At 49.6% G+C, this 24,372-nt stretch overlaps 1 protein-coding gene across 1 annotated transcript; it reads right to left on the bottom strand.

Moving 5' to 3' along the window:
* Nucleotides 1-14: 14 nt before the first annotated feature.
* Bmf (Bcl2 modifying factor) lies at nt 15-21,535 on the bottom strand. The gene is given in 7 exon segments (XM_047534103.1): nt 15-4,127; nt 16,746-16,906; nt 18,475-18,636; nt 18,639-18,770; nt 20,902-20,982; nt 20,985-21,029; nt 21,412-21,535. Coding segments are annotated over 7 exon segments (807 nt in total). The 3' UTR covers nt 15-4,025.
* Nucleotides 21,536-24,372: the final 2,837 nt, after the last annotated feature.

The raw sequence follows: 24,372 nt of genomic DNA, 5'->3' as shown, positions 1-24,372 counted from the left end.
ATCCCCTTGCATCTTATCACATCTCAAAAAAGAAAGACCAGCCTTGCTTTAAATGGTTTTATTAAAAATTGTACCAATTGATGGGGGAAAAAGATATACACACATACACATATATGCATGTGAAGAACAGAAAGTCAGATGCTCTGTACAGGTTAAAAAATAACAGGATGCCCTTTCTTTTCCCTTCCCCAGGGTAGAATGCCCAGATCCCAGGGCAACTACCTGGGCATGAATAAAATGCTACATCTCACTGGGTCTCCCCAACAGTCCCTGTGGATCCAGGGATGGGGTGGACCCCTAGGCAATGCTCTCAGATCAGGGAAAGGCACTTCATCTGCACACTGAGAGGGTCCAGCCAGGGCCCAACATATGCACAGCACCTTTGGAGGAGGCTGGCCCAGGTATTGCGGAGCTCAGCTTTCTCCGCTGTTCCCTCAAGGCTCAGTCCCCATGGTAATTCCAGGGAGCTTGGAAGGCTAATGGGTTAACCCCTTCCTGCCAGGGTGTCTGGTCAGAATGGCCTGCCTCTAAGGGTCCTCATCTTCACACAGAGAGACCCTGCAGCTTTCTCCAACCAGGGCTGGCTGCAGTAGCACTAATCTGCAGAAGCCCAGCAGAGCTGCGGTGACAGGTCTTCTGCTACTCTGTAGTCTCCCTTCCCCATCTCCCCATCAAGCCCCCAGAAAAGCTCTCATTGGGGTAGTATGCTCCTTGCTGGCCGGAGAGTGACAGTGGCTTCGTTTTCTTGAAAGCTTTGGGCTGACAGGGTCCCTGGCTGGATCATCCTAAATAACCCGCTCCCTGTCATGCCCAGGCACCAGCTGAAATGCCAGGGGCAACAAGACAAGTCAACCCTCCAAATAAGCCTGTTGCGTAGCTCTGGGCACCAACCCACTCCCCTGGGGGGCGAAGGAGGTCACTGACAGGTGATCTTTCCACCTCAGATTGAGCAAGAAAAGCCACAACGGGCAGCTCTGCGGCAGCCCAATCTTTGAAGCAGGCAAGGCAATCCAGGCTGAGTCCTGCAACCTCACCCCGGGAGTTAGTGTCTGGCCTCCCCCATCCCTATCTGTATACTGCCTTCTAGAAATTCCTATGGGGTTCTGAATTAGAGGGGCTGTTTGGACCCTGAACATCAGACTTCCCTTCCTCCAGGGCATTTCCACACTCAGAAGGTTTCCAGTCCCTCTCCCACCCCCACCTTCAGCACTCCACAAAAGCCCCACTGGCCTTCAGCTGGTTACAGGTCAGGACCCAGGTCAGACTCTCCCTCCCTCTAAATTTGAATCTCCACCCCCTCACTAGAGAAAGCCAGGCTCCTGGGGTGGGGGATGGAGTCGGAGGGGCCCAGGCAAGGGGCATCTCCTGAGGCTGGACTTGGGGAATATAAAGTCAATTCACTAGGAGAGGGAAAGAGGCCAGCCTGGATTACTAGGTCCATTAAACCAGTCAGCCAGGAGGAACCTCTCCCTCCTGGGGCTGCATTGCTGGGTCCCTTCTGGAGGTATGTGTGTGTGTGTGTGCGTGTGCGTGTGGGTGTGCGTGTGTATAGATATATTTTATTTATTTATTTATTTATTTATTTATTTATTTATTTTCTTCTTCGGTGCTGGGGACCTAACTCAGGGCCTCCATCTCACTGAGTCACATCCCCATTCTGGTTTGGGATTTTTTTGAGAGGCAGGGGAAATAAAAGGGGGTTTAAATTTTGCCCTGCCTGGCCTAAGATAGTGAGGGTGTTCCTGGCTTGGCTTAAGATGGAGATGGTACAGTGAGACCAGCTGCCACCTGGCTTAATCAGTTTAGGTGGACTTGTCAAACTGCACTCAGTTCTCAGGACAGGCCAACAGGCATCCAGCCTGGACCTGGCAAAGTCTGAAGCCGATGGTCTGGCCTCAACACCAAGGTCAAGCCCACTGTTTCTCTCAGCTCAGGTGGAAAGTCTGCCAAGAGGGGTTAAAAGTGGCTGGTGTAAATAATCCTGTGTGTGTGTGTACCACTCAAGCATACACCAGCAGCCTGACTGTCACAGCCTTGATCCAGGAGGGGAAAACAACGTATGTCCTATACATGTCACAAAACAGTATGGAGACATGCAGTGAAGGCTAGATTTCACAATGGCCAGCCTGTCCCAGAGCCAGTCTTCTTACCCATTCCCTGGGCTTCTGTAAGCAGGAACCCATCTTCTTAGCAGACACACCATGGTACAGACCCTGAGAAAATGATTCTGGCCAAGAAGAGGTAATATCTCCAGATCGTCTGAGCAGAACAGAAGAGAGGCTTACACGCACCGTCAGGAGGTCCCTCTCAGGACCACTGTGAGTGCATCCGGTACCTTTGTGCAAATAGGAAGGGCACCCCTAACTCTGAGCAGATGCAGCCCCACATCAGAGCACACAGGTTAGAGAGCAGAGTAACGGCTGGATTTCAGCCTCCATTAGCTCCCTCTGCAGGTGCCCTTGCACAGTGAACAACTTGCCCAACTGTACATCCAGAAGATCAGTTGTCCTTCAACAGTACTGAAGATCTCTTCTCTGCAGAACTAGAGGAGCTTGGGCTTGTTCGGATTCAAGAGTCTACTTTGGACTCCTCCAGTATCCTTGAGTTGTCCCAGGATCTTCTATGCCCGGGGGAAGTCATCCTTTCTTTGGGCCTTGCTTTATCTTTAGCACCAATGTTGTCTTTTCTTACATATGCAAAAATTATAATTTAATTTCTAAGTGTCTGGTTAACAGATTCCCTGTGTCTGATATCAAAGCTGCCAGACCAGCTGCTTTAAATTCCCTCCATTAGTGCCACAGCAGGGAGAGAAGGGAAGAAGTTCAGAGGCAGCTGTGATCCTGCTGAGTTCCAGAGCTTGCCCTCCTGGCTTGGCTGGAAGCTGAAGGAAGACAGGAAATGTGTACCCAGCTTTGATGGTTCCACACTCTGATCACTGTCTATGACTCTAAAAGTCACTTTTCAGCTGACAAAGCCCCTTGTTCTGGCTTTTTCCTCTATCCCACTAGGTGTGAAAAAGGAATGGGGGTGAGGGGGAGGAGGTATGTCGTTTCCAAGGAAACCAAGGGGTCTGGGGCCTCTGGGGCTGACTTTTATCTGTGGGATGGCTGCCACATTTCCTAGCCCCACTGCAAACCTGCCCCTTTTTGTGCCACAGTGCTGATATTGGGTGGAATGCAGTCCAGTTGGCAGGATCTTTGGAAAACAGAGTTGACAAAGGCACAGGCTGCTGGGCATAGCAAGTTGACTGGCTGCCGGGCCTATCTGTGGCTGACACCCAGTTGGTCCCAGGCAGCAGAAGTAGCAGTGCTTCTGTGCCTTAGACCAATCCCAGAGCCTCCAAGTGGGATTAAATCAGATTTGAGGTCTACCGGAATGCTTGGTTCATTCTGCAGCACTTTCGAGGGGTCCTTGGAGAAGCCCAGCCCTCCCTGAGTTGGCTGGAGGTGACAGTTCTGGGGTAAGAATCCCTGAGCCCTCAGGGTGGGCACTGGTTGGGCCCAATAAGAACCCAGATGTGGAGCTGGCTGACCGGCCTAGTGATGCTGCCATCTGTAGCTGGAAAGGTTCTGGCCAAGGCCCTGTTTGGTTAGAGCAGTATGACCATGAGGATCAAGGCCCCTCTTGCATGATGGGAGGATGATAGGTTTGGTGGGACTGGAGGTCTAATCCAGTCTCCTATTTCTTAACTGAGTTTCTGTAGAATAACTATAGTCCACTTCCTGGAGAATATCACTAACTGGTCATCTTTGACAGCTCTGACTGAAGAACCTACTTGTCAGAGCCCTTGGGAGTTCCCAGCATCACAGACCCATGAGCCTCTCCATCAACAGTGTTTGACAAAGTCCCCAATTCAAGGTCAAGTCCCTGAACAGGGAAAGAAGGTCCGGATGGGGTATGTCATATGTACACACAAAGGAAAAACTTAAAAATAACAAAAACGACTTCCCAAGACACAGTGTTGGTCCTCCTGGACAACTCCAGACTGCGTTCCTGGTGCCCCAAGTGAAGCAGGCAGCCCAGCCTCACCTAGGACCTGCCCCATCCCTGTTCTCATCTCCATTTAAAGCCAGGTTGTGCAGGAAGAGGAGAATCTGCCACCACACACGATTTCGGTTCTGCTGGTGCTGAAAGAGAAAAAAAAAAAAAATCACCATAACTGCCAAACACCACCTAGACCATTTCCAATAAAAGTTCAAATCTCCATGCCTCAGGGCCGCACTTTAATCCCAACAGTCCAGCAAACTGGGGGGAGCTGGGGGGGTGGGCAGGCAACAGACAGGGGATGAGGAGGAGATGGTTGGGTTCTCCAAAAACAATTACAGTTTTAACATTCAAAAGAAAAGACTGGTTCTATGTGCACCGTGCATGAGAGGATTAGACTTTTTCCCCTGCTCGCAGGATTTTCCAGAGTTTAGCCAAGTGCTGCTTTTAATCAGATTGGCTCCTGAGCCCCCCAAACCTCAGCTGCATGAACAACAAACTTGCTTCAGAGAGAAAGAGAAGAAGTCCCCCCTCCCCCTACTCTAAAGTAACAGAGAACAAGGGGAGAAAGAAGGGGGAGCCTCCATCTGCAAGTGATTTGACACTGTGAAGGTCAAAGGGTTAATCTTCAATTTAAACCACACTGCTGAGGCAGCAAAAATCTGATTTCATCCAGTGCAAACACGCACACACACAGACACACACACAGACACACACACTTGCGCGTCCGCCCTCTCCCCCTTCCCAGCATCTCCAGCTCCGTGCTGCCCTTTTTATAGCTGCTCTTGACAGTAAGCCATAAATAATCCCTCTTGGAGCGCCTTCCTACTGACTGGAGCCAATTAAACATTAAGCAAGAACATGCTTGAAAACAAAACAAAAACAAAGAATGCACACCACGCTCTGGAGGTTATCCCAGGTCCTACTGTCAGGCTGAGAAGCTGGGAGCAAAGTTCAAGGGTCAGTGGCTCACAGGTTTGTGCTTAGTGTGCTACCCAAACAGGTACCACTTCCCAGGGGCCAGCAGAGGCCCGGAGGGGATGAGGGGGTGCTGGAAGAGGCAGTCTTTGTTCTCTTCTTGTCTACTAGGGGAGGAGGACTGGGCTGGGGCCTCTCCACAGGGTTCTCAGTGGACAGGGGAATAAAAACCTAGTGTGCAGAAAGGGGCCAGCACAGGCCAGCCTTGGATTCCTTCGATGACCCAGTCTGCAAGCAAGTTTATGTGATGTGTCCAGGGGAGCTGGAGCCCTCCCTTAGACAATCTTTAGCCACAGCTACCCTGGTTCCCCACCAGGCAACTTCTGGTCAGATGGGAAAAGGATAGAAGAAGCCAGTGAAATAACTGAAATGTGAACCCAAGTTTCCTAGACTCCCAGAGTCTGAGGTTATGTCCAGTCCCAGCCTCCCTGACCTTTCCCCAGGGAACCATGCAGAGGTTCCCCTTCCCTTCTGCTCAGCCACAGATAAAAGTGGTGTCCCCTGAGGCTAACCTCAGGGCTCTGACAACCCAGGTGAACACAGAACACCCCACATCCACGGCAAGAACATTCCTCTTTCCCCTGCTGAAAAGACACTAGAAAACGATCCAGCAAGTGGAGGCACAGTGCCTGCTCACAGGGGAAGGGAAGTGGGGTGTGCCACAGAGAGGCCTGGCAGGCGGCTGGGAGACTGATGGCTTCCTCGTGTTTTGTAAACAAAGATGAGTAAAAAGAGGAAACACACCCGGCTTAACCAAATCTGGTTAGAGTAAAGCAGCGTAAAAATGGACTCAGCTGCAAACCTGGAACTCGGGACTGCAGCAGCTGGCCAGACGACCCCTCCTCCTGCAACCCCTCCCCAGCTGCTGCCCAGGACAGGTGCAAAGGTCATGTGGTGGAACAGAAGGAGAATCCAGGAAAAGAGAGCTCCCTGGAGAGGCCAGTCTGCTGGCATTCTCACTCCTCAGGTGCCTGTCTGAAAAGGCCGAGTGGCAAGGGCAACCATGACTGTAACTGTAACAGTGTCATGGACTATATGCCAGGCTTTGCACTGAGTCATCCTTGCTTCCCAAAGTGTGGTTCATCATCAGCCATGGTGAGCCTGTGACTCAGGAGGCTGAGGCAGAAGGATTCCAAATTCAAGACCAGCCTTAGAATTTAGCAAGACTGTCTCAGAATAAAAAACAGAAAAGCACTGGAGGTATAGCTCGGTGACAGAGCACTCTAGGCTCAGTCCCCAGTACCGGGGCAGTGCGGGGAAGTGGTCTACGGTCCATGGGCCAGCAGCCTTGGCAATATCTGGAAGCTGACTAGAAACGCGGGCCCACTGAATCAGTATGTGCATTTTTAACAAGACCCCCACGTATTCTCAGGCACACTATAGTATGAGAAATACTCCTCTCTGTACACATCTGGTCCTATCAAGACCTGATGAAATTGATATATATTACCAGCCATTACAGATGAGATAACCAGAGACATAACTTAAACACCCCATACCTAGTAAGTGGCAGGGACAGGACTGAATCCAGACCATCCATCCCGAGAGCAATATCCCTACCTATTATCACTCTGCTCCAGGTACTACCATCTATTTAAGACCTCTATCCTTTCCTTCACTGGATCATCTCAAAACAGCAGAATAGCCAAGGGAAAGAGATTTGGACAAATCCCATCTCTATGTGCCTCAGTTTCTCCCATATTCCACTAATGGAGGCCACCTGCTAACTAGGTAACTTCCTAGGTCTCGAGGTCTCTGGGAATGAGACAAGTCAACCCTCACCTCCATTGTTTGAAGGTGTTTAGAGACCCAGAAGCAACTGTGGGCCAGTAAGTAATGTCAGACAGTAGGCTGAGGTTTGTGGGGACACTAGAAGGCAGAGATATAGGAACTGGGCACACAGGCCAGCCTTTGGGAAGACCTTGCTTCCACATCTCTACCTGTTGACAATCCTCAGAACTCAGGAACTGGAGGAAGTCACTATGGGTACTGGCTAGATCCTCAGGCAAGGAATCAGGGAACCTGGCTTTAGGTTGGGATCTCCCACTGACTTATTTGTGAGAACTCACTTGACTCAGAAGGAAAATGCAGGTATTCTGTAAGATTCATGGTTTCCAAACTCAACTATCACAAAATCAGCTGAGGTGCTATTGAAGGCCCCACCCAGATCACTAGGGTTAGAATCTCCAGGAAAGGGGCCCAGGAATTTGGACATTGAACAAACTCCCTGAGTGACATTTTAAAAATCAGAAATAATATCAGGTATGGTGGCACACATCTGTAATCCCAGGAACTCTGCAGGCAGGAGGATCATAAGTTTGAGGTCAGCCTGGCCAAATTAGCAAGAGACTCTCAGCAACTTAGTGAGACCCTGTCTCAAAATAAAAAATACAAAGAGCTGGGGATGTACCTCAGTAGTAAAGTGACCCTGGGTTCAATCTCCAGTGCCAAAAAGATTTAAAAATTAAAAAAAAAAAAAACAAAGCAAAACAGAAGTAACATTTATTGCACATTTTAATTCATAAAAGAAATACATGCTGATGGTAGAAAAACTGGAAAATACAGAAAACTAGAAAGGGAGATAAAATTGCTCATGATCCTACAGCCTAGAAGAAAACATTTCATAATTGAGCATCTTCTTCAGTCCCTTTCAAATCTTTCCAGCAAAGTAATGCCTTGTTCTGGTGACAAAGCTGGATCTGAGTCCTACACGGAGGTGGCTTTGCCAGCCAGGCCACAGTCAGGCTTTTGGAAACCACTGAGGTGTTTTCCAACCCTAAGGAATTTGTCATCATGATTACCTTCAGGATTACAATGCAGAGTGCCAATGAATGGATCCTATTGGCCTGGTCGGGCCTGGGTGGGCCTGGAGACCAGCGGGGGAGGGCTGGGAACCCATCCACAGGCCCAGGAGCCTCCCTGGGCATAAGCAATGAAGTGCATACCCCTCTTGACTCTCTCCTGCCTCAGGGCAGCCCCCAAAAGGAAACCAAGCTGACTCACACCAAAAGAATCAAAGAATGCCCTGATGACAAACAACAAAAATAAATATTTTCTAAAAGTTGAACAAAAGAACCTGACTAGAAAAGAAAGAAAAAGGATTTGAAGGGAGGCCAGAGAGAAAAACAGTAAGGAGGAAGGAAATCAGCCTAACAGGATGAAGGATACAAAGATACCAAAACACCAGAATGAGTCTTTCCAGAGGAGTTCGCGGAGGAGAAGGGAAAACGAAAAGGGAACCAGGAAAGAGTAAGCCCGGTCTCTGACTCTTGGGTACCTGGCATAGCCTAGCACACAATCTGAGATCAATGAGAACAAACACGTGGAGAAGTTCTGACTCTTCCAAATCAGCATGAGTACCCCTCACAGAAGAGGGTTCCCAGTCAGGGTGGCTCAGAGGCAGCAGGTTGAGCACAGGAGACAGAAAACTTCCTCAGAGTCCTCACAAATCATACAGAGCCCAAGACCAAGGCATAGAGGGAAAGAATATAAAGAATGTCCCAGGAAAGAAGCCTTATCATGGGGGTTAAAATAGTTCTCCTCAAGCCAGGTGTGATGGTGCACACCTGCAATCTCAACTACCCCAGAGACTGAAGCAGGAGCACTCCAAGTTGGAGGTCAGCCTGGGAAACTTAGCGAGACCCTGTCTCAAAATAAAAAAGGGATGGGGATGTTGCTTGTCTAGCATGTGAGAGGTCCTGAGTTCCATCTCCAGTACCACAAACATACAAAGTGTGTTATCCTCAGCTGAGAAAACCTGAGCAGGTACCAAAGACCCACAGGTCTTCTCTGGCTCAGTTTCACTTTCCTGCTGCAGTCAGGGGTTGTAGGCATCCATTGACAAGTGTTTAAATCCCCACTCTGTGCCAAGCATTACAACCGAACGCTCCATCTTTCACCCCATTTAGAGGGAACATGGAGGGCATGTAGTAGGTACTCAACAAAGTACATGCTGCACTGACTGCAGAAGAGTTGGCCCTGCAGGATAACCAACTTGTGTGAGGCCAGGAACAACTGATGTCTGACCAGGTCAAAAGATGAACTTTATGTGATAGCCATGGCCTCTCGCCTGGTAGAGGCCCTCTAGTAAAAGGATGTCGGGGGTTGAAGGGGAGAAAGCTGGCTATGGTATCTGACAAGGTTGGACTACACAAATCAACCTCTGTTCATCCCACACAGCCTGTGCACTTAGCACAAAGCATGACCCTGGGCTGCTCTGGATAAGAATCTTCTCTGCCTCTCCCATTCAGATCCAATTCACACCCTCTGGGGGCTTCATGTGTCACCGTGTTCCAGATGCTCCAGCAGAGCTAAGTCACCCAACGAATTAGAGGAAAAAGCACATCCAAGCTGCACACAGCTTTAAAAGGACCTAACAAACAAAATGCAAATTTATCAAACAGCAATTTATACCATCTTAGGACAGAGTGTTTCCTATGTTCTCATTTGATCCCCACAAGGATCTGGGTCATAGGAAGGGCAGGTAGTATTGACCCCATTTTACAGATGGATAAGCAAAGGCTCAAAAATTACCCCACATGGGTTAGGTAGGTTATTCAAACCCCTGATTTCCGACTCTAAAACCATGCTCTTTCACTAAAATACTACAGTTATTTATTCACATCATGAATACAGTATTACCTTTTCAAGGAGAATCATTCCTGAATTGCTCCCCCTGGTATGTTTAAAGACATCCTTTACAGACCATTAACTATTTAGAAAGGATGCTGTAGACCATAAAAAATAAAGCTTTCCGAGGCAGAGCTAGCTGAAGATCAAACAGAAATAAAGCAAGACTGGTGTGAAATCAGAACTCCAGACTGTGTTCTGAAACCACCCTCATTTTCTTCAAAATGCAGAACTGGACATACTCTCCTTCACAGGGGGATCCACACTCTATGAAGTCAAGTTTTCCTACCCCTTCCCTTTCCCCTGTCATACCCTAAACCCCTCCAGGCCAAGGCTGAAGGAAAGAGCCTTGCAGCTGACAACAGGAACAGGATAAGGGCAACTCTGGGAAAATTCCACTTGGGAGAAGTTGGGAAGATGTTTTTGTTCAGTCTAGCAGGCTTTGATCAAGCACCCAACTGAGCTAAGAGCTATGAGGGATACAGATAATTCAGATATAAATCTCGTTCTCAATTATTTTACAATCAGATGGGGAGGAAAGCAAGAACACAGAACTAGGTATCATATGAGGGAGGACAGCTTGGGGCAATAAATGAGAGCTCCATTGTATTCTTGCTTCCTGGCACAATTGGCTGAGAAGTAGGTACGGAGAGGTGGGAAGATCATGGTTTTAGAATCAATCAAATCTGTATGGCTCCTGGCTCAGTGACTTACAGTGTAACTTAGGCATATTACTTCACTTCTCTGAGCTTCAGTTTCCTATAAAATAGGAATAATGGGGTCTAGAAGTACAAAGTTGCTCTGGTGATTACAGAGAAAATATTAAGTGAGGCCCTGGGCAGAGTGCCTTTCCCTGGTGAGCTCAAGGAAAACCTGGCACCCACTTCACCTTGCCAAGCACTTCCCTGGACACACTCTGCTCACAGGGCCAGTGCCAAGAGCACCACCTTCCAAAGAGAAGGGAGATCCAGGACTTACCACTCAGAATGGCCACAGTAGCCAGAGGCAATTAGGCTCTGAATCCCAGGCTGCCATGCTGAACCAGGACTTCTGACAACCAGGGGGCAACCTGTGGGCCCAATGGGCACTCTGCTCCAGACTGCCTCTGACCTAGACACCCAAGTACCTGGCAATGTGGTGAAAAGGAAAAGAAAAAAAAAAATCTACTCCTTGCCAAGAGCTTCCTCAGCCCAGCCAGCAGTGCTAACAAGGTATTGAAGCCACCATCGCAATGCCAATCATTTCTCCAAGGAAGAAAGGCCAGCCTGGGGCCCCTGTTCTAGTTGGAGACAGCAGGCCTTTCTCAAACATCACTGGAGAGGACTGGTTCCAGCTACTGGGGGCTGAGGGAAGGATTGGGGGACAGGGCTATGTGACATCACCCTGGTCCCTAGACCCTTGTTTTGGACCTCCATAGTTTGGATGTAGGAAGTATTGAGACCCTTATCCAGTTCTCCCAAGTACAGCCTTGTGTTTCGGTTTCCCTCAATCTCAGAGCAGCACTATCAGAAGATTGGGCAACTTCAGGAGAAATAAGAGCTCAGGAGAAGCATTGTTGCATGCCCTGGTCAAAGAGGAGGGCAAGTTGACTACCAACTTGGAGCCTTGGCAGCTGGCTGTTCTCATTCTATCTAGGGTCAGTTCACTAGACAGGACAAGGCAAACTGGTGCAGATAAAGGTTGGAACCTCCCCTCAGCACACAGGCTGACTGTTCTTGTGCTGGTCATGGAACATGACCTCTTGGCTGCCAGACATGGATCAAAAAGCAAACCAGATACTCTTCTTTATTCTTCTTTGTGCTTTCCCCAATCCCCTCCTCCTACAAAAAAAAAAAAAAAAAAAAAAAAAAGCCAACTCGCAATGCCATGGTCTGCCCTGGTGGGCAGAGACGGATGAACTGTCCGGAACTATAAGGCCTTTCTCCTGGAAGGGAGAACAGTCAGGTGCAGAATGTGTGGGGAACTCAGCCTCTAGTCTGCCACGCTGATGACTCAGACGCTAAATATAGCGAGTGATATAAACAGAGCCAGCCACAGAGCAAACAGGGCCCCCAAGCCCCAGCAGCAGCTCTCACGCAGGCCCGCTCTCCATACCCTGCCCCAGCTTCACTGTACCTTGGCACGACCCAGGGTAGACCTCACACTCCTGAGGCTGGTTTCCTAAGGGAACTTCTTATTCTAAGACAAATCTTTTGGGCTCCAGTCCAGACTGTCCCATCTCGAGCCCCAGCAACCTCCTTAGCCATGGTCTCAGCCCCATAAAATCACTTACCAACATGAAGAACATCCAGTCAGGGCTCCCTGAACAAAGAATGAAGGCTGCTAGGTAGAGATGCTGTCAGTTAATGAACCATGCAAACACCAACTTGGGTAACAACATCCAAGACAGTTTCCAAGAACTATAAAGTCGGGTCCAAGTAAAATCCCAAACTCATCTTTTAACATAATTCCAAGTGGTCAACTTGTCCATTCTTTACTAGTTTGTTGTTGCTGTTATTCCTTGAAGTGCTGGGGATTGAACCCAGGCTCCCACACATACTTAGGCAGGTGCTCTACCAAATGAGCTACATCCCCAGCCCCAGTCATTTGCATTACAATTCCAAAAGACCTTTCACAGCAACGTTGCAAGGTAATTGTTGGCACCCAAGGTTTGAAGGAGTTAAGTGATTTGCCTGTGAAGACAGAATGTTTAAGTGGCAGAACTGGGATTTTAGCCCAGATCTAGCTCTGCCTATAAATCCTGGATCCCTCCTGTGATATCACAACTGAAGATGGTTTCAACTGAGTGGCTGAAAGTTTTCTCAGATTTCATTTTCCAAAAACTCTAATTACTATTTGGGGAATTTCCGAATCTGATTTTTCTGAATGGAGTCACTCCTGGTCCAAGTGAAAAAGTCATTTCCAGTCTGAATAATTCCAATCCTCTTGTAGTTTTACTCACTCACTGACCTAACTCAGCTACTTTATTGAGGGTTCTTGTCCTCTTAACATTGCCCAGAAATATCACCATAGATTTCAAGATGGGCCACTGGGACAGGAAACTCTCCCAAAGGGAGAGAAATCATTTCCTGTCTCTCTCTAGACCCATGCTAGAGATCACAGGATGGAGAATGGAAAGAAGTTGAGGCTCAGACTTTCTAGCCAGGGAAGTCTGTCAGCTCTTAGGAAGTGAATCTCTGCTTCCATCTTCCATGCAAAAACTGGATGAACACAAGAACACTCAGATGCCACATTCCCAGAACCCAGGTGGAAGTACATAACTGTCAGCAGAACTCCAGAGATCTTTGCTGTAGCCATCAGCCCAAGAGGAACAAATAGGGGAACCTTCCTCCTGATGCAGCCAGAGGAAGCAGGATATGTGGCAAGGTTGGAAAAATGTGGACCTCCATATATATTGCCTCTAATTCTCTCGCTGCTTCAGAAACCCTAAGGTCTAACAATGAGCACCCACTGACTCTGATTTTTGCCTCTAGATTCTTGCTTGTGGGTCTCTTGGGTAAACCAGGCTAGCCTTCCACGAAGAACATTCCTCAGGAAATATGCCTAGAAGTTACATGGCATGCATAAACTGACACCCTGGGGAATCTGGAAACGGTTACATCTAGGATCAGGTTGATACACTCAATTTGCCATAATGCCCACCTTCCTCATCATCATGCTCCCTTCCTCTGCTCCCTATCTCCAAGGGGGGTTTTCCCTTGGTGCAGGCAAAAAAGAATAACTGAGGTCTGTAACCAGAGACAAAATAGGGGAGCTCACTCTTCCTAAAAGACTGATGTCCAATGGCCACTATCTGGCCCCAGGACACCGTCCCAGATCTGGGGGGAAAGAAGGTGGTCAGGTCTCCTCAGCCTCCTCGCTACCTCTCTCAGGTCTTTAAATTCAGTCCACAATGATAGGGAACAACTCTCATTCTCAGAAGAGAAATGGATAAGACCAAGGTCCATAACCAAGCGGCTTGGACACTGATTTCTCTGGACAGGGCAGGTGAAGGTGGTGGTGTTAAGGGAGGGCAGCTCTGCTCAGGGATCAGCTTCGCATGTAGAGGGGGAAATGAATTGTGAATCAACAAGAACAAATGTGGGGGATGATCAGGACTATAGTCAGAAGGAAACAAACAATTCAAGGACATCTACTATGTGCCCAGAACTTTCATAGGGTGTTTTCTCACTTAATCTTCAATAAAATTCTGTGGTTTTAGCTCTAATTCACAGAAAAGGAAATTGGCTTGGCAAGGCCAAGGGACTTCCGGATGGCTAGTAGATAGCAGAGCTGTTATTTAAACCTGGGCCTTCTGACTCTGTACCTGAAGCCTAGAGAGTTAATCTTCAACAACTTCCTTCCCAGTGCCTCAGTGTCTCTGCCTGCAAAAATGAGGAAAGGAAATAGGGAAAAAAGATAAAGGATCAAAATGTAGGAGTAATTAACAATACTTTCTAGATGTGAAATATTAGACCACAGTTTACACAAGAATCAAGTTCAGAAAATGATTAACTTAAAAGGGCCCAGCTGCTAAGAGGTCCCAGAGTGCTAGTGCTCCACCTGCCTGTAGCAATCACCCTGGCGCCACCTTACTGGGAAGGAGGGAGTTAAAAGCAAGAGGACTAGAGAGAATTCTCCTGGAGAGGTCAAAAGTCTATCTCTTTGTACTGGAAAATTTGGGGAAACCAGGTCTTTGGCCTAGAAAGGCCTTACTGGCCAGCCTTGAGGCTCAGACTTTCTGGCAAGATCAGTCCACAGATAGAAGTAGGGATATGAGGAACTTGAGAGCCAGTGTGAGGTGAGGTACAGGGCAGGGGAAACCCTCATGCAGTTCTTCACCACTTTTCCTTCTCCCCAGCTGGGATGATTCTGGCTGAGAGGATAGCACCCTTTCTAGAACTGACCTATGCCCTCAAAGAGGCAGCCCTTCCAGTTGGAAGAAACAATGCCAGCAAAGAGCAGGGTCAGACCTCAAGATAAGGGCCTCCTTTTCCTGCCTGGGTCCAGCTGGGCAAGAGAGACCTACCAGCCCACTCCTAAGGCTATCAAGGCTCACCAGTGGATGAGAGAATATTCTGGAAAACAACTGTTGAGAGAGGTCAGATTATTGTGAATCAGAGGAGCTGCCTTCTAGATATCCTTTAGCTAAGGCTAGGGACCCAAGGCCACCATGTCCTCCTACTGGCACTGGTACCAGGACCAGATGCTGTGAGCTAGGTTCAGCTGTGTAGGCCTGTACAACCAGGGTGGAGTGAATGGGCAGGAAGAAGGCCAAGAAACTAAAAGCAAGAATCAGAGGGAGTCCATACATAGACTGAAGGGGAAATTCTAAGCCAAGTTTCCACAAAACAATCAAAGAAGGGAATAGGGACTGGAGCTAGGGCCGGAGGAGGCAGCCAGGCTGCCTTATAATCTAAGCACAGGTCTGCCCTTGCTTCCTGAACACTAAGAGCTGAGATAACCTACCGATACTAGGTCTAGCCCCAAATTTCCCTCAGAACTCCTTGGCACACCTGTAATCCCAGCTACTTAGGAGGCAGAAGCAGGAGGATCACAAGTTCAAAGTTAGCCTAGGCAACTTAGGAAGACCCCATCTTAAAACAAAAAAAACTTTTGAAGGGGTAGAAACAGGGCATGATGATGCACACCTATAAATCCTAGCTACTCTTGAGGCAGAGGCTGACCTCCCAAATTTGAGGTCATCCTGGGCAACTTGGCAAGACCTTGTATCAAACAAACAAACAAACAAACAAACAAACAAACAAACAAAACACCTGGGGGTATAGCTCAGTGGTACAGTGTGCCTGGATTCAATCCCCAGTACCCCAGTACTCCTCCAAAAAAGGTGTGGGGGTGGTCCTTAGACAGAGTGCCTGCTTAGCATGATGAGCACCTGCGTTCAATCCTTAGTACCAAACCAAACCAAACAAACAAACAAACAAAAAAACCAGCACTCCTTGGCAGAAGGCATCTAACACCCAATAGCCTGTTCTCAGGAAACCCAACTTAATTCCTTTTCCCCCTGCTACTGGCAATGGTTTGGCCCTTAAGTCAAACTTACTACTACCAATAATTCTTCTGATCACCTGAAGTTACCCATCTAATCTCAGGATCTGCCCAGTCATGGTAGCGATTTATTTTCTTGATTTCCAGACAGACACACGGCCACAGGCATACAGACAGACAGACAGACACATACACACATAACACACACACACAGCCTTCTGGGACAAGGACACAGTCCCAGAGATAGGGAATGTATTCATTTACAGGTAGTGTAGCTTTGTTTCAGCATTGGCTGTACCAACAGGGATCCAGCCTTGGGCTCCTCTCTCTGTCTTGGCAGCCACCCAAAAGCCAGACTGGAGAGGAAGGGTTAAGTGCTTGCGGACCCAGTGCAGACAGTGGCTGCTGAGCAGGGCAGCCTCCAGTTCATGGCACGGAGGGCTCTTCCAGCACGAGCCTGCCAGCCGCCGCCTTTGTTGATGGACTCTGCCACATGCTCGGCTGACACGCGATGCTCCGCCCTGGCGGGGCTGGTGCCAGGCTGCCGGCCAAGCACACGGCAGAGAGCCCGGCCGGCCGCCAGTCTGGGGAGACTCTCCGAGGTACACTCTCCAGAGTCCCAGGCCTTGGGTTCCCAGACACAGACAGTGAGGAGTGGCTCCCCAGCTGGAAAGTGTCAGGTTTCAACCGGTTCCACTGCTTTCCCCCACTCAGGCCCCATCCCCTGGCCTGATTAGCCATTTCCCTCTGTGCCTCAGTCAGGCATACCCCCCCCAACAGTCCAGTTTTACTGCAGCACCCTGAAAATCTTTCCCTCGGGTCTATAAGAGACAAGCCCCCAACACTCCCTGGAGAAGAGATAGTCTGTCAAGTCACACTGCAGAAAGCCATCCCATTGGCAGGAATGGATCACAAGCACCTTGCTTCTCTTATGGAGCATGCAAGAGCTGGAGTAGGCAGATAACCAACTTGGAGCTCAGAGATGAGGGCAAGAGAGCTCATCCAGTCAGGCCCACCCAGTTTATAGGAATGACAATGGTCAAGGCCAAAACTCTGGAACATATCCTCAAGGCCTGGCAGAGACCAAGTTGCTGACAAGAGAACAGGCAAGCACTGGCCCAAGCCCCAGCAGACTCAACCCCCCTCGCCAGAGCCCCCATGCCTACTTGCTGCATATGAAGCCGGTGGAACTGGTCTGCAATGCACTGAAGTTTTCGGGCGATCTGTACCTCTGCTCGATGTTGCCACTGCCCTTCAGGGGGCTGCTCTCCGAGGGGCAAGCCTGCAGGGAAACTGGCAGGGAGAGGAAGCCGGTAGCCAGCATTGCCTGCAAAGACAGAGGACTCACATCTCAGCATTCTCCACCATTGTCCCATCCTTCCCAGGCCTGCCTTTTCTGGCCAAGACCTGGGCTGAGGGTAAACCCTAGGATGAGAATGGAGAAGAACTGCCTGCCTTCATCAGGGCACTCTGCCAAGCTTGGACAGCCTGCCTTGCCTGCTGCCCAAGCACAGAAAAGTGATGCAGGGACTGGGGGTATATTTCAGCTGTTCTTAGCACGTGGGAGGCCCTGGTTCAATCCCCTGCATGCACACACACAATATGTTGATGCCAGGAGAAGAAAAAGGAATGGTCCCAGTCTTCACTTTAGTTCTCCACTCCCTGTAAATGCCATGACATAGGGCAGGGTGGTAACCTGTGTGAGTGAACATGCCAACCTTCTGTCCTTATTTATCAAGCTATGCTTGACCACAATTTATTAGTCATGTAGTAGCAGGTTGAAGCTCTTCTCTGGAAAAGCACAGGCAGCAGCTCTCCAGAGTTCCTGGGCTGAGCAAAGCAAGATACAGAGAGAAACAAAAAAACAAAAAGTATTTTGCTTTTTTTCTTCATTTGTTTAGTATACTAGAGGAAACTCAGCTCAGCACCTGAAGCACTGGGTGGTGATACAAAGTGAGTCAGAGAAAACTCCTGAGGCCCATAGAAGAGCCAAGTTCCTCTCTAGAAACAGCCTCAGGAGAGCCCTCTAGGCCAGAGCACAACACTCACCAAGTGCTGGCACTAGAGCCTCCACTAGGGGCGCCAGCCCAACTGCCTCCTCCCTCTTCTCCCTCTTCCCCAGTCACTGGCCTGGTCCGACTTCTCAGGCTTCCTCCAGAACTGCTTTGCCAGGGCAGCTCCCTCTGGGAATAACTGCAGAGCCTCCTTAATCTGCTTGGGCAGACACAGCAGGATGGCCTCTGAACCTTTACCCTCCCTCCACAAGCCAGTGTGCTAAAAGAAGAAAAAAGACTGAATAGTAATCCTGCCCTTTTGCCAGAGGAGGGCACAGTCCTCATAAAACAAACCATTTAGGCCCACAAATGAAGGGGTCTTGTCTGAGTTAGCCTTGGAAACAGCCCCTCTGCTGGCATTGAGCCCAGGCAGGCCCAACCTCTTTCTCCAGTCCCCCTCCCAAGCACAGAAAGTCCCAAGTGACAACTGGGGGCCACCTTCTGCCTTCTCAAGAACCTTCCCTACCAGAACTGGCTGGGTTTTTCCTTGTGTGTCAACAGCAAATCACAGATCTCCCAACCTTCTCTAGGGCAACATTAGCCACTTTAGGGAAGGTAAATCACTATCAAGATATAAAAGACTGTCACTCAGTGGCACAGGATATAAAAAGAGATAGCACAAAAGAGCCAAAAAAAGGGCAAAGCAATTTGCTTTTGGTGGGGCATGAACACAGGAGAGAAGCAATAACAAGCAGCAAGATGGAAGGTTGAAAGTCGAGGAATCAACAACCCCCTCTCATCAATTTGGGGAAGGAAATAGCAGAGGCCACCTTTGGGGAGGGAAAGTCCCCTCTTTTCCCCCAATCTCTATGGGAGGAGCCCTGAGGCTAAAAGTACTTACCGTAAAAGAGTCGCTGGGGTTCTTCAGTCACTCCACAAGGCAGCATGACACCCTGGCTTGGGGAGGCTGGGCTGAGGGTCTGAGTGGCCTTGTCTTCCTGACTGGTGGGTCGAAGCCCAGGGCCACAGCAGTGGGTGAGAGGGAAGAGCTGAAGCCGGCTGAGGGGCAGTCCAGTTGGCTCTGGGCAAAGGGGTCAGCAGAGAGCAAGCTCCCGGGCTGAGTCCCTGGCTCCCCATCCTCTGGTTGGAACACATCATCCTCCAGTTCCTCCACACACTGAGGCGGCTCCATCTCCCCTGTCAGGGAGCAAGGTAGGCATGTGAGATGCTGCCCCATCCAGTCCACATCTGAAAGGGCTCCCTCCCCTTCTTCTTTTCCTGCTTCCCTTTCTTATTTAGGGAGTTGGGTCAGATATTGATGACATACAACCCTGGTATTAAAGCATTGCCAAGAGTGACCCCCCACCCCTTCATGTGAACTGCTTCAATGTTAGGGACTGCCAGAGTCACCATTCCCCCAAACACTTCTGACCTAGGCTGGTCATAAAATTTGACTCTGAGGGTTGTAAGCAATAGCAGAGATAGGATCAAGTATTACCAGCATGCAGAATGCATGGGAAAACATAGGTAACACTAGTTTCTATAAGTGACTATGGGAGCATATAAGGGGCCATGACTGACCATACAAATAGGGCTCACAACACACACACACAACTACCCTAAAGAGTAACCTCTAAGTTCTCATTTTAGTCTGAGTTGAGCTCCAAGCTCAGCAGCAAAAACAAAAGCCAGCAATCCTGAGGCAGCCAGGTTCCCTCCAAACCTGCTAAGCCCCGCCCTACTGCCCATCCACAAGTCTCCACCCCCTGCTTGCACAACACAACAAACAGGCTCTGCTGTGTGGTGAGTGTCCTGGGAGAGGGGATAAAGACTCAAGTTAGTCACTGCAGCTGCCTTCCCAGCTCTCCTGGAACAGAGGAGAGGCATCTGCCCACCTCTAGGTTGTCCTCTAGGTTGGGTCCAGCCTCGGTCAAACTGTCCTGTCTCCCCAAGCTTAGTCTACTCACTAGTCTCTGCAACTTCAAATCCTCATCCCCTACAACCTCCCATTCCTGCCTGTACTGAACCTGAGATTGATGCAACGTGTTTCACAGAAGGAAGTGAAATTCAGCCCTCACTCTGTGACTTCACTCGCTGCCTACACTATTTGGGTTGTTGATGTGAGTTTCTTGGTGATAAAGAAGTTCCTCTTGCTCCACCTGATGGCTCAAGGAAGTCTGCCACTGAGCAGCTTGAAATTCAGACATAGCCCTACACTCTCTCTCTCTCTCTCTCTCTCTCTCTCCTTCTCTCTCTATCTCTCGCACACGCCCACTAGGGGCCTTAGGGCAGTCAGCAGCAACCACCTGAATGTTAAGAGGTGGTGAGACCAAGTTTGTCCTTGTCCTTGTCAATCGATATTAGAGTTCTGCCCCCCGCCCCTGTCTTGCCTTTGAAGAACAAGCTAAATGATCTATGAGTTGGTGACGTTCTTAAAGGAATCTCAGTAGAATTCAGAAATCCTGCCTTTCCCAAGTGCAAGCTCTCTAAGGTGCTTGTTCCAAGTCTCCCTTTACCCCATCTAGTCCCTGAGCTATCTATGGTCCTGTCTCTGTCCTCTTCCCTAGAGGCATGACTGCTAGAATGACAAAGCTGGCATCTTTGGACATTGTTTCCCAAGGTGGGGGCGGGGGTGGGGAGTGGTGGGTGTCCAGTTTATCAGTAACAGGAAACAAAATTCCCGGATGAAAGGACCTAGTGCTGTCACCTGGCAGGGGCTCCCCTCCTGTCCTTCAACCTCCTCTCTGAGGGCTGGCAATCCCAACCTAAGAAGGGACCCTCCAGAGCCAATCACAAGCAAGAGTCATTGTCTTGGTGTTTCCTTTGAAGCCTGTCACCTCCCCTCCCCCTCCCAGCAAAGCCCCAAAGTTCAACCCATGCCTAGACTGGACAGTGGGGGAGGTGCAGCCAGAGGGTGTGACTCCGCAAGCCCCCAGGGACCCCTCCCACTCTCCATAAGAACTGCAGGTGGCTCTCCTGTCCATGGGAATCTCCAGAAGGGTGCTTAGCAAGGTCAAGTGCAAACTGGGAAAGAGTAAAGAGCCCCTCTCCTACCTCTTTCCTGAGTTGAAGTAATGATGTCCAGACTGGTAGGAGGAGGGCACTTCCTCAGAACACTGGAAAAGCTTTATTCCTAGCAAAGGGAACTAAACCCCGTTGGAGCCATCCCAGTGCCTAAGGGCTCGAACAGGGATGCTGAACTTAGACTCCTCCTCCTCTTAGGAGAAGGCAGTAGCCAGACACCCTGAGCCTCAACAGTAGCTAAGTCCTCAGAACAAACGAATACACACACACACACACACACACACACACACACACACACACACACCTGGGTGACTCCAGGAGAGAGTCTCGGCCTCCGAGTCGTGATGCCAGGGCTCTGCGCCAGGGTCCAGCGTGACGAGCACTTGGGGGCTTGGCGCCCAGACTCGTTTGGGAAGGAGGGGAAAAGCCCAGCTGTTAAGAAGAGGAGCCTTCAGACTCCGCAGGGAGGTAGGACGCCCCACAACTCCCTGCCCTACCCTAAAGTCAGACCCAGAGGCTGGTCGTTCTTAGGCGCCCAGGTCTACTTAGTAGGGCACCCAAGGATCCCCTGCTCACCTGGACCCAACTCCTTCGAGTTCCAAATGCAAACCCCAAATTCCCTCTTGGAGCAGTGAACCCAGATGTGGGTTCTGCACCTCATTCCCGCACCCCAGCGCCCCAGTTCCTCATGGTCACCCGAGTTGCCCACAGTCCAATCCTTCCCGGGCCCCCCACGCGCAGCGCGACTCGGCTCCCACCTCCCCGAGGAGGTGCGATCCAACTCTGCCCAGCCCCCGGCAGCCCGGGCGCTCACCGGGCTCTGGAACGAGGCGGGAGGCGCTGGCAGGGGCGGCTGCGGCTGCGGGCGCGGGCGGGCGCAGGAGGAGGCCACTGCGCACCGCGCGGTATTGTTTCCAAAATACGCCCGCTCTGGGCATCCCGCAAACAGCTGATGAGGCCCCGCCTCCCAGCGCGTCACGCCGAGCTCTGGCCAATGCAGAGTGGAGCCCCAAGTCCCGGGCTGGGAGGCTGCCAGGGACAGCCACAAATGTGGAACCTTGCCTTGGAAACATTGTAAGGGGCCAAACAAATTTCTGACCGCCGCCAGAAGCGCAGTTGAAGCGCCGTCGCTCTTGTGGATTCCGTTCCAAATGCAGGCTAGAGAAGCGTTAGAGAGTCCCTGAGTTCTCTTGGGTGGGGAGAGGGGGCGCCAAAGTGACTTTTGTCTTCTTTTAGCGAAAGAACTGAATAATTGCGGCACCTCTAGAAAGGGAGATGAGGAGGCAGGGAGCTCTGAGACACGACCGGCAGTGTCCAGTGGGTACAAGTTGCGGGTCTTGGTGGATCCCGAGCAGCTGGAAAAGCGCCCTCCCGCTTTTCAGGCGGTTCAGAAGAAAACTCCAACCCCAAAGCCTGAGAACACGTGTATCTGTGGCGTTGTTACTGAATGACATTCGGATCAAGCTCAGGCCCCTCTGTCCTCATTTTTACCGGGTGAGAACACAGGCGAAATAAGTATCTGGCAGAGGAGATGCGCGATCAAGGCCGGTGCTCCTTGGGCTGTCGACACACATCCCTATTCATGGCGGCATCTAAAGATAGTATTAGTGCTGCCAGGAGAGCAAAACGTTCCGCAGATCGATGGAGCACTATCTGCAGGGGAGTCTATGGACTACGGCACATTTATTGAGCACCAACTCTGTGCCAGGTACTGAATTAAGTGCCTGCCCTGAGGAAATTTACAATCCACCTGGAAATAATGGGAAGCAGCATGAGTTGTGTTCATTCCAGGCACAATGACTGCTGAGGGATGCAGAAAAGGTCAGAATGCAAAGACTGGGGACAGCTTCAGGGCTTTTGAGTTGGGCCTTGAAGATGGGGAAATTTTTCGATAAGGAAAACCAGATCAAACAGCCCAGGCCCGTGCAGTGGTGCACACACCTGTAATCCCAATTAAGTGGGGAGGCTGAGGCAGGAGGATTACAAGTTCCAGGCCAGTATGGGCAACTTAGTGAGACCTTGTCTCAAAATAAAATTTACAGAAGGACTGGGGGTGGGGAGTGTAGATCAGTGGTAGAATGCTTGTGTATCCTGTGCAAGGCCCCCAGTTCAATCCCCGGTACCAAAACAAAACAAAACAAAACAAAACAAAATCAGACAGAATAAAGTCCTGAACAGGAGATCCTGTGCAGAAAGCAGAGGCAGGTTTGATGACTGAATCATCAGATGCACAGTGATTTAGGAAGAATGGGTATGGGCAGGTAGGTTCAAGTTAGATTACAGAGGTATCCCTGGAATACCAAGATGAGGAATCTATATTATATAATGGAGAGACAGCATAGATTTTATAGAAGATAAGTGATTTGACCAACCCAGAATTTCAGGCAAGATAAATGAAGAGCAGAAATCAGTGAGGTGAAACCAGATATAGGGTGCATGCCATCAGCTATTCAGGAGACTGAGACAGGAGGATTCCAAGTTCAAGGCCAGCCTGGGCAACTTAGTGAAATCCTGTCTCAAAATAAACATAATAAGACCTGGGGGTATAGCTTAGAAGTAGGGCGCTTGCCTAGCATATGTGAGGCCCTCAAGAAAAGAAATCAATGAGGAGAATCAATCTTTGCAACAGCCTAGATGAGCCATGATAAGGACCTGACCCACAGGGGCACTGGGGTTAGGAAGTGATCTGACCACCAAGCTGCTCTCTCTGGGTTATAAACTCAGACAGATTTAAATTTGGTGGATCCAGGACTATCAGCCCAATGGTACCTGAAGTCTCCTTGTACAGTTTTCCAATCCATTCTTTCCCCAGTTCCTTCAGAATGCACCTGATAAAGAATGAAGCAGGTATACTAAGGGGGTGGTTGCTAGAGTAGGAAAATAATGACCCCAAAGGTCAGAGAAGAGAGTAAAGGGAAATGGGGAGAGTCAAGGCTGGCTAGCTGCCCAGACCGCCCTGGAGTTGATAGATATCCAGTAAGTGGTGTTAGAGCCAAAAGGAGGTACATTATTCTACCAGGAATCTTGGCTAAGAGGGAGTATCAGAGCTGGTCATGGTGACCTTGCACTCATGCCACATGTGGGGAGATGAGAAGACCAAGTCCAGCTGCTGAGAAAGGTACTAGGTACCCACCACTATTTCCCTTCCTTCCCTTCATCCTTCTCATTGACTTTCTACCTGGGTCAATGCCTCAGGTTGGCCAGTGGTGTCCATGAGCATTCCTTGGGGTCAAGAGTGGAAGTGATGGACAAAGTGGCTTCAAACCTGCCCTCTGAGTCAGCTCAGACCTGAGAGGTAAGGCTCATGCTAGCTTTCCTGATCCACCTGATGCTAAAGTCCTTTGTTTCACCACAGTCATGTATGATCGAACTGGGTCACAAGGAAAGGAAGCGGGGAGGGCAGGGTTTTTAATTGGCATCCACATCCACAAACTCAGTAGGCTCACCAGAGTTCTGAGATTCAGGGTCTCTAAACCCCTGAAAATGGCTAAACTGTGTTTGTGAGTGCACACAAATATAATTTACACCAATTTCCCTGAGGCCTCATAAAAGTTTAAAAATCAGCTGGACTTGGTGGCACAGGCCTATAATCCCAGCTAGTTGGGAGGCTGAGACAGGAGGATCACAAGTTCCAGGCCAGCCTGAGCAATTTAGTAAGACCCTGTGTCAATAAAAAAAAAAATTTTTTTAAAGGACTGTGAGTGTAACTCAGTGGTAGAGCATTTAACTCCCATGCTCAAGACCCTAGGTTCAATCCCCAGAAACACACATACAC

Source organism: Sciurus carolinensis, chromosome 2 (genome assembly GCF_902686445.1).
Source record: "Sciurus carolinensis chromosome 2, mSciCar1.2, whole genome shotgun sequence".
NCBI lineage: Eukaryota > Metazoa > Chordata > Mammalia > Rodentia > Sciuridae > Sciurus > Sciurus carolinensis.
The sequence above is the reverse complement of the archived record's forward strand: the minus strand, read 5'-3'. Positions and strand labels throughout refer to the sequence as shown.